The sequence below is a fragment of the Macadamia integrifolia genome, chromosome 4, assembly GCF_013358625.1.
Source record: "Macadamia integrifolia cultivar HAES 741 chromosome 4, SCU_Mint_v3, whole genome shotgun sequence".
Lineage (NCBI taxonomy): Eukaryota > Viridiplantae > Streptophyta > Magnoliopsida > Proteales > Proteaceae > Macadamia > Macadamia integrifolia.
The window spans coordinates 19606712-19617197 of NC_056560.1; the positions used below are offsets into that span (position 1 = coordinate 19606712).

General features: G+C 37.0%; 1 protein-coding gene across 1 annotated transcript in view; it reads right to left on the minus strand.

Annotated features, from left to right (window-relative positions):
• LOC122076172 (truncated transcription factor CAULIFLOWER A-like) overlaps positions 1–10269 on the minus strand; it is a 28620-nt gene extending 18351 nt beyond the window's left edge. Inside the window, exon 1 of the mRNA XM_042641483.1 lies at positions 9848–10269. Within this exon, the coding sequence (XP_042497417.1) occupies positions 9848–10032 (185 nt within the window). The 5' untranslated portion in view covers positions 10033–10269. The remainder of the gene's footprint in view (positions 1–9847) is intronic.
• Positions 10270–10486: the final 217 nt, after the last annotated feature.

Genomic DNA, 10486 nt, shown 5'->3' on the forward strand with positions numbered 1-10486 from the left:
TTGTGTGATCAGTATAATTCCTCTAAAGTTTAAAGAAAAATTCTACAGAACTATCATAACATCGACTATGTTGTATGGGGGAGAGTGTTGGGAAGGCAACAAGCGTAACATAGATAAGTTGGGTGTAGTTGAAATAAGGATGTTGAGATGGATACATGAAAAACTAGGAGAGGTAGAGTGAGGAATGACAGGTGAGAGCTGATTTGGAGTGGCCCCGATTCAAGACATGCTCCTAGAATACCTCTTAAGGTGGTATGACCATGTTTAATGGAGGCCTTGGGATGCTCCAGTAAGGAGGAACGATCAGATCTAGTTGAAAGGAGCTAGAAGAGCTAGGGTAGGCCTAATATGACCATTGATGAACTGGTAAGGAAAGGCATGCAAATGCTAGGTTTTTTGAATCCTAATATGATATCTAATAGATCTGTTTGGAGGGAAAAGATCCATGTTGTCGACTACTTTTAGGTGGGATGTTTTGGAAGTATTGCATTACTTTGCTTCTTTTCTTTGTCTTTTCCTCCTTTCTTTTTTCTCTTATCTTTTGCTTTAGTGGATCCATGTAGTTGACTTGATTTAGTTGGGAAAAGGTTGAGGTGTTGGTTAGACACTTGATATTTTCTTGAAACTTGTAATAATATGGTTCTATATAAGCTTATATTCTTTCATCTTATTGTTGTGCTATTGATAATTCCTAACTAAGCTTGTAGTTGCATTACTGCTTGAAGATAAAAGAACTGATGAGGCTATGGAATTTTCAAGAAACAAACCCTACCAATTGCCAGCTTCATTTTTCTTAAGAAATTCAGTTTCAGACCCTCTCTTACATATTTGCACACTTTCAACCTCTGAGAGATCTGGATTTTCATTTTATATGATTTCTTGAAATTTCCACCTCCGATCCTTTATCCCATACTTGTCCGGTTGTCCCTCTCTCTTTTCTGCTGGTTTCTTTCCCTTCATAAGCTTCCTTTCACCCCTTTGTTACTAGCAAGGAGCAATCCCCATCTTCATAGGGTTTATTGTCGGCCCATCAAATGGACTCTAGGGGCTGTCGGCATTCCTACCACAAACCATGAAAACCATTACACTAACTATCGCCTACCTCCAAAACCTCTGAAATTATTTTTCACTTTCTCAGACCTTCTTAACATTCTTGGACATTCTATCTCAAAATAAAGGAAAATATCAAAGGGGGTCTATTTCCAAGCTTTCTCACAAAAAGTGAAAGCCCCACATCCAAATAAATAGGAAGTAGGGCAGGCGGCAGGGCATCTTTCCACAGCTTATCCCTCACTTTCCATGTATCTGGGACTGGGAGTGGGGAACGAAAGCAGATAGTGTTCTTTCTCTCTTATTTTTTTCTTTTGCTTTTTTGGTTGGGCGAGAGAATCTTGTCAGTTTGGCATAAGAAACACTAGAACAGTGAACTAATGGGAGGGCAGCAGGAACATATTCAACGCATGTCAAGGGAGGCAATGTGGTCTTTTTGCATCCTACAGTCTGCCATGGTTCTTTTTCCCCTTTTTGTTTTAGGGAAAATGCATGCTCCGTAGTCACTTGGCCCTTGTGCCTAGACATAGAGAGCGGCGAAATGATGCCCCTACCCTTGAAACACCAAAAACCCATCCCCAGATATGCCCATATGCACCCCTCATTACCCCATGCTGGTGTAGAAACTGTGCAACCACAGCGAGTTTTTTTCCCTTTTATTTTATCTATTTTGAAAATGTAAGGTTTATATAGATTGATACCGTTTTCAAACCACTAAATGGTGATAGCATGCTGGTTCTTTCACACACTGGCAGGGTGGGAAACCCTTTCCCCTCAAAATAGTAGCCTACTGCATTGTCATATAACTTCTGTTGCAATGTGAACAGGCGAGATCCTCTGATCATTCCCATTGTCTGTAAATTCAGTGGTCCTAGCTTTCAAGAGATAAGGGTGTCAATCTACCGACACCTTGAAAAATGGAACCGTCACAACCATCAGTTTGTTGGAATGATTCCGATTCTAGGTTCAATTATTATTAATTGAGAGAACCGACTATTCCTAAATGAACAAGTTTCTTTACATCCTCAATGATTTGTTGATTATGTGCCTAACCTTGAGGTGGAAGGTTCAAGATTTGTATCAGATGAAGACTATTCCTGAATGGAATAGCTGGTGACAACAAATTGGGAATTAGAACTCAGAACCTTTAAAAAAAAGTTCAGAACTTATTTTTGAGAAGCCAAAAAACCCTAAACCCTCTCTCTCTCTCTCTCTAGGTGAGGAGCTTCTTGGTGGAATCCTTCCGTTTGGTCCTTGGGTTCCTTCGAATCAGGTTGTGCTTACTTTATGTATTACTGCTGGTATGGGGATAATCCAGCTGTTTATGGAGTTAATCATGATGCTTTTGCATCGTGGAACCCAACTTTGGCATCTGCAATGAGTGCGGCTCCACAATCAGTTGCACCCACAACGCAATCGACAATGCCATGATTTAGAATGGGGAATCCTAGTTACCAGAACCGGGAACGTCCCCTTAAAAATGGATACTGATTCTAAAGGTTTAGACCCGATTAACTAATCAAGACTTCTCTAGTGCTGGTCCCAAAAGGGTGGAACCGAATAATGCCCATCCCTCCTATCATGATTTTAACAATTGACCACTAAAGTTTGTCCTGATGCTCAGGGAGATGGCCAAAGAGGCTATGACTAGAAATTCTTGATTTATAATACTGATATGATGTATAAACTATGTTATCCTAGGTATTTTCTGTATATTTTTATTTTTGGAAAAAAAAAATAAAAAATCTAAGAGAATCCTATGACTGTAAAATTGGAACAGGAATCAAAAACCGAAATTGGATTTGAACTGAATAAATGAATTGGGGAACAAAATTGAGGTTGGACTTAGGCTGCATTTGGTAACGTTTTTGTTCCAGAAACGACGTTCCGTGTCAAAAGCAAAAATTTCAGTTTCTATGTCAAAATGACATTTTTTTTTTTAGAATGACGGAACTGCCTTTCGTCGTTCCGTCAATTCTCGTTTTTAGCATTTTTTTTTCTTCACATTTTTTTCAAAAAAAAAAAAAAAAAAACAAAACACACCATAAGTGCACCAAACGCTTTATTGGGTTTTTTCGTTCCCATAGAACGAAAAACTCCAGAAACGTTTTTATAGAATGTTACCAAACGTAGCCTTAGTTATTTTTTGATTCCAACATAGGAATTGACAGTTAAAATAGAAATTGAATTGAATTTGATTATCACTATATTATATTATATTAATAAAAAATAAGACTAATATATTATATTCTATAAAAAAAATACTAATATATTATATTCTACCAAAAAATATTAATATATTATATTATATTAATACATTATAATACTAATATATTAAAAAAATTTACTAATATTAGTATTAGATTTTATAATAATAGTATTATAGAGAGTGGACCTTGGTGCAATGATAAGGTTGCTACATTGTAGGGTTCGAGTTAGGAAACAACCTTTCTGTGAAGCTGGGGGTAAGGTCGCATACAATATGACCCTCCCAGACCCTGCAGTGGCAAGAGCCTAGTGCACTAGGTACCCCTTTTATAAATATATGGTATAAATTGAGTACAAGAACCAAAATGAAACAGAACTGAACAAGTTTGATACGACTACTGATTTTCAAAATCAAGGTGGACTTGATCTGGTTGCAAATCACACCAACACTCTTGAAACTGAACAAATTTGGTACAAGTACCGATTTTCAGAATAAAGGTGGACTTAGTCCTGTTGCAAATCACACCAACACTTCCTGGAACTGAATCGAATCAAATCAAACCAAACCGAATATCCGGTTCGAAGCCAATTTGCACCCTTAACCATAGTGGGAGAGATATCATAATTGTTGGGATCCTCCTCACATAAGGAAGGGGCCACAAGAGTTAAGGCAGTGAGAGAGAGGTTTCTCTCACCCATATACAACACTTAAAGTATGTTTGTGTTTTACATGTTCGCTTATGCCACGTTTTCGATGACTTTCTTCTTTTGTTTCTTTATAAAGGGGAGAAAGGGTGAATGTGAGGTAATTGAAAGATCTCTTTCGGCTCTGGATTTTTCTATGAGTGAAAGAGAAGAGAAAAGAAAGAAGAGAAGGTACCCTCCCTTAGGGGTGTCAATAGGTCAGGATGGGCTACACTCGGTTGGACCTAAATGGGTTTGATCATGTTGAAGTCTTGCACAATGACCGACCGTTTATCCGACTGGGCATACGTTGGCGGGCATGGTACGGTTTATATTCGATCAATCGAGCTCGGTCTTCCTTAAATTGGGCTTTAGCCATGTTGAATGCATGTTTACCTATAAATGGGCCATGACTGAAAACAAGTCATAGCACGACTATGTGACAAATCCTCTATGCCCCACCATATGGCTGAAGGTAAGGTTCAATTAACCTATCTTTTTTCCCCCTCTTAAATTAAAAGTATGTCTTAACATAGACTATCTTTAGTTCATGGGCATTGGGGGTAAAATGAGAATTTCATATAGTGATTAATGGGTTGAGCTTAGACGCACATATAATTGATCGGTCCGGTCGGGTGACCGACAGGTAAGGACCTTGCACCGGTAAAGACCGACTATAATCTGACTGCATTTGAACCCGACACATTTATTAATCAGGCTAAGCTGGTTCGGGCTTTAAACAATCGTGCTCAGTCGTGCCTGAAATTGGCACCCCTACTCTCTCTTGTGTTCATTGTATTGGGTGGCAGTGTGATGGCGTTCTCTTTGTCAAGGGAAGAAGGAAGGGTACTGTAATTTCACCCGGATATGTCATGATGGGTTTTGAGGTGAAAGTACTATAATCTTGTGAATATACTTTTATATAGTAAGTTTCTTTGTAATCAAGAAGGGATTTTCTCTTGATGTTTTGATAGCCTCTAGCATTGACTATAAAGAAGATATTGTATTCCCATTATTGATTATACTGAAAGTTTTTACATGGACAAGGTCCCATAGTTTTTCCTTTTACCTTGAAAGGATTTTCCATGTAAAAATTGGTGTGCTTTTGTAGTTTGGGTTAATTTGTTCAGTGTATTATTATTATGCGTATTTAGTTTTTTATTTCTTCATTAACTTGCACATAGTGTGATATCGTTTGTTTTTCCCAACAAGTGGTATAAGAGCAAGGTTCTTGCAATCATGTACTAAAGAGGGAGAGAAAGAACATAATACAGATGATGAGCTTGAATATGAATAATTGGATGATTGGTACAATAAAGATGGAAGACTTGCTATATTGCAAGGATCTGTACCGCCCCGTGGAGGATGCTAATGTGAAACCGAAAAGGATGAGTGATACTGAAAATGAGATAGTGGATCTGAAAGTTGTTGAATTTATCTTGGATGACACTGTATCACATATCCACAGAGATGTCGAAGCATTCACTGTGGAAGAAACTAGAAGAGCTATACAAAAGGAAACCTACCAACAAAAAATTGTAACTTCAGTGAAACCTTGGTAGTTGATCAAAATAAGAGAAAAAGAGAACAACGAGAAAGATAGAGAAAAGAAGAAAGGAGAGAAAATAGCATAGCTAGCGATAGATTCCATGAGTGAATTCTATCGTTGGATAAACCTTCTCCTATAATAAGAAGTTTTACATAATCAAAACCTGAATAAGAATCACAACTAGAAAATGAAACTAATATTTCTAAAGCAATAATTAACTAAACTTACAACTAATAAGTTCCATCTCATGATAGGGGCATTCACATATCGTGTGTAAGCCCAAATGCAACTAATAACTAACTATGGGTCCAATAGGGGTACACATGACATTCCTATAGACCAGAATATAATCTAACACTCCTCCTCAAACTGGAGCATATAAGTCACTCATGCCCAACTTGGAACAACACTTCCTGGAAAATTGGACTAAATGAGACCTAATAAATACATCAACCAATTGGTAACCCGATGAAACAACAGTGTAATAATTAACCTCTTCATAACAACATCTTACACAAAATGACAGTCAACCTCAATATATTTTGTCCTTTCGTGAAACATCGGGTTACTGACAAGATAGATGGAAGCTTGATTATCACAAAACATATTCATAGGTTGAGTACTTGGAAAACCTAACTCTTGAAGAAAAGATTTCAATCACATCAACTCAACTACAATATGCGCTATTGCTCTATACTCATCTTCAGCACTGGATCGAGCCACAATTGTTTGCTTCTTGTTAAGCCACTAGACAAGATTTCCACCAATAATTGCACAATACCATGTGGACCTGTGGTAGATCTCCTATCACCATGATGCAACATCCAAAGAAGATTGCCAAACTTATATATTACCAAACTCAGATCAGGAGAAGATAAAACAAGCTTCAATGAAAGCTCAATTTAGATACAAAATTTTCTAGAAACGAGTGACCAACTGAATAAATCGGGTTGAGGTAATTCCAAAACCAAAAGTTCGAGGACTGGTGGATTTACAACTTTGTTGACAAAATCTACTTCAAAAAACCAGTATAAGATCTTTAAAAGAAAAATAGCTTGAAGTAGAAGTATAAGCACTAGACTAATTCTAAAATCTCAAAGAGATGAATGTTGATAGATATTGGGATGAAATGCAACTCTTCTAGGATGATTACAGCTCGAATAAGGTCTTACAACTTTTCTAGTATGCAAGGATGATAGGAAAAGCTCCTACTCTTCAAGGAAGGAGTGGTGCTCTTTCAAGGTTTTAAAGGAGAACTCTTCCAAGTTTAAAGGAAACTCTCAATTGGAGAATCACAATTTGATTAATCAAAACTCACTAATTCACTGCATTATAAGCTAAATTTAATGGCATTTTATAGGCAAATTAAATCCTAAAATCCCAGTTTCTACCCCTAAGATCCTAAGGTTGAGATTGCATAAGAGAAGAAAAGGAAAAATGGCAGAGAAATTCCACTATCTTGGTTTGCTACAAAAGTTATTTCTTTTGGTGTTCAATGTCTTGATGTAAGTTCTAATGAAGAAGACTTGATAAATAAGCTTCTCAACTAGTCCCATGTATCCGTGGTTATCATCAAACACTTCACCATGTTCTGTGCCAGACTACTGATGTGGAACTATAGGAGTATCAGTTGGCTTACATGCAAGTATACACTATTAAACAAAAGATCCAACATATACTGCTGTTGTGATGGACTGATCCCTTTTTTTGCTTCGTAGTACTTAAATACTAAGGAAATAGTTGAGAGAGCCCAAATCTTTCATTTGGAAGTGTAGATGTAGAAATAACTTTACCTCTGCAATACTAGATGCATCATTACCATATAAAATATGTCACATGAACAACCAACACGACCACCTTAGAGTCTTGGCGATGAACAAAAACTTACTGATCTAAATGGAATAACCACACTTTTTTGTTTGATGTCATTTCATTGCCTGTAATTTGATTAACTATATGCCACCTTCTGTTTTAGATAATCATTCACATTTTTTCCTTGTGTTTCCTAACACACCATTGTTTTCATTGTCACCTCAGATTTATTGTTGTATTTTTTTTTTTTTTTGGCTTATAAGTTACAGCCTTAGCACTTAGGTAGATACGTTGTCTCACAAAACTGTAAAATGTCTTTTTCTTGGGTACTCTTGCCCCTATTGTGATGGGACCTTACTAGTTATTAGTTTAGTTAATTATTGCTTTAGGAATATTAGTTCCTTGTGATTCTTATTCAGGTTCTGAGTATGTAAGGACTCTCTATTAAGCAATAGAACTCGCTTACACAATCCATCGTTGGCTCTACTAGTTTCTCTCTCTCTCTCTCTCTCTCTCTCTCTCTCTCTCTCTCTCTCTCTCTCTCCATGTTTTTTTTGTTCCTTTTATTCTAGTCGACTACAGGGTTCTCTGAAGTTACATGGTATCGGAGCATCAATAATCAAACTCAGCTACAATTGAGTATGGTTTTGAAGTTCTAAGAAGTCTCAGTTTTAGGTTGCAACACACTATGCTGCTTCAATTGTGTGGGCTCTACAAAATGCAAGACACAAACCCAACACCATATGACCTCGATCTGGATGTCACCCTACTCCTTATTCGTTTATTTAACCCAACAAATAATTAAGGAACCATGACTGGTAGTCCAGATTAAAACAATGGCAAAATTTCTCACCTACTCCTACTTGACTTCCTGAACCTGGATTATATGATACCAGCATCATGTGTGACTGGATAATGATAAAATAAAAATAAAATAAAAAATTTTGAGCTTAATTGAATCCAGTTAAAGTGGATTGCAAACAGTTTCTTAATTGTTTCCCTGGACAGAATCCCAACACCACACGACCTCGATCTGGATGTCACCCTTCTCCTTATTTGTTTATTTAACCCAACAATCAAGGAACCAAGACTGATAGTCTAGGTTAAAACAATAGCAAAACTTTTCAGACTCCACTCCTACTTGACTTCCTGAACCTGGATTATATAATGTGTGCTTGGACAACGATAAAAAAAAATGAGGTTAATTGAATCTAGTTAGAGTGGATTGCAAACAATTTATTAATTGTTTCCCTAGATGCAAACCGTACGGCAATATTTAACTCTGAACAAAAATATATGCCCAGTCTCAAAGGTAAGAAGACATAGATATATGAAATGGAATAGAAATCTAACCAGATTAGGCATGTAAAGAGAACTGGAGAACTCTTATCCACTTTGGATAAATTATGAAGCAAAAGCTATTTTCTTTCCTAGAAGCACATGCAAGTGCGAATAAATCTGAATCATCTAAGAACCTCTCTTGAGTATAAACCAAGAGTGACCGTTAGGACCTGCTACAACTCCATTTACTAATGCTATATAGGTCACCAAAGTACCAATTTCAAAACAAGAACAATGAAAAAGAACCTAAGGTCTTGCTCATCAATTTTTGGGGATGAATCAGCTAATAAACATTTCAAGAAACTAGTTGGAATATCATATATTAACACCCTTCTTGATATTAGATGCCCTAAAAGATCCTATTCAACCCACACCCCCTCCATTATTTTGTGGTTAGAATGTAGAATGATCGAGTCTGGAACTCAAACAAGTCCCCAATCGATTAAATTCACTGGGATTCAAGTGATAGATCGAGAGACAACATTAGATTAGATGTAATTAAGATCCCAAAGCCTTGAAATGTGAAAGCGGGAAGAATCAGACTCTTTGCTCGCAAAAGACAAAGAAGGAGATTTCGCATAAAAATTTAGGGTTTCAGCGTGGAAAGCTAATGAAGATTATTAATTTTCAGTTCTCTTCCTCCTGAATCTAGTTGCACTTAGAGACTGTGAAGTATAAACATGAACAAGGTGAGAAATCTCTCACCTCCTTGTTCTTGGGCTCCAAGTCAGCCCTACACTCAAAACGTTTGTCCGATTTTCCGGTTAGACCGGTCCCCGAGACTCTTTACGAAGAATAATATTAAAATAATTGTGGATAATATAAAATAATGACAGTTATTTAACTATAATTTGCTAACCGCATGAATTTTTCGAATTAAAGTTGTACGTTAAAGTCTCAAAGAATCATATTAAACATTCCACTTACTATAAATCCATTAAAAAAATATATTCTATTTTTCTCAAGAAAAAGAAAAAAAAAAAAGAAAAAAGATATGTGCGCGAACAAGAAAGAGCGAGCGAGCGAGCGAGCGAGCGAACGAACGAAAGAGAGAGAGAATGGAAAAAAAATGCAATGAGAACTAACAAGCATTGATGAACACAATAGTTGCAGAAAGAGATTTAAAAAGAATGATATTAATAAAATAAAACAACGGAAAAGAAAGAGAAGAAGTGGATGGATGATGATGATGATGATGCGTACCAGGAGTCGGTGGAGTACTCGAAAAGCTTTCCTTTAGTGTTGAAGACAATCAAAGCGACCTCAGCATCGCAGAGAACTGAGATCTCATGAGCTTTCTTCAACAATCCCGCTCTTCGCTTCGAGAACGTTACTTGCCGATTGATCTTGTTATCGATCCGCCTCAACTGAACTGGTCCTCTTCCCATTTCTTCTTCAAATCACTACTTCAGTTCCTCGATCACTCACTCTCACACTTCTCTGAGATTTTCCTTTTTTTAGGGAAAGAATTAAAAGGAAGAAAGAAATTCCTTCCGAAGAAGCAGGAGAAGAAGAAGAAGAAGAAGAAAAAACGGAAAGAAAGGAAACAGCAGATTAGGTAATATGAATAAGTTATTGAGGTTTCCTCGTTGTTTCCATTTCTTGAAGTATTGGGAGAGGCTTGGAAGACCTGAAACGAGGCTTTGTGAATATTTATATATGTACCTAAAAGCGGTTTTGATGAAACCAGAGTGGTTTGAGTCAATGTGTTGTCGACTTTTGATTGGCTGTCTTAGTTTAGAGCCACAAGGTCTAGACAAGTTGGTACAATCGAGTCTCAAATCTGTACGAACCGATGTGGGTTTTTGTGGTTTCTAGAGCGGGGTCCTTTCTGTGTTAGAT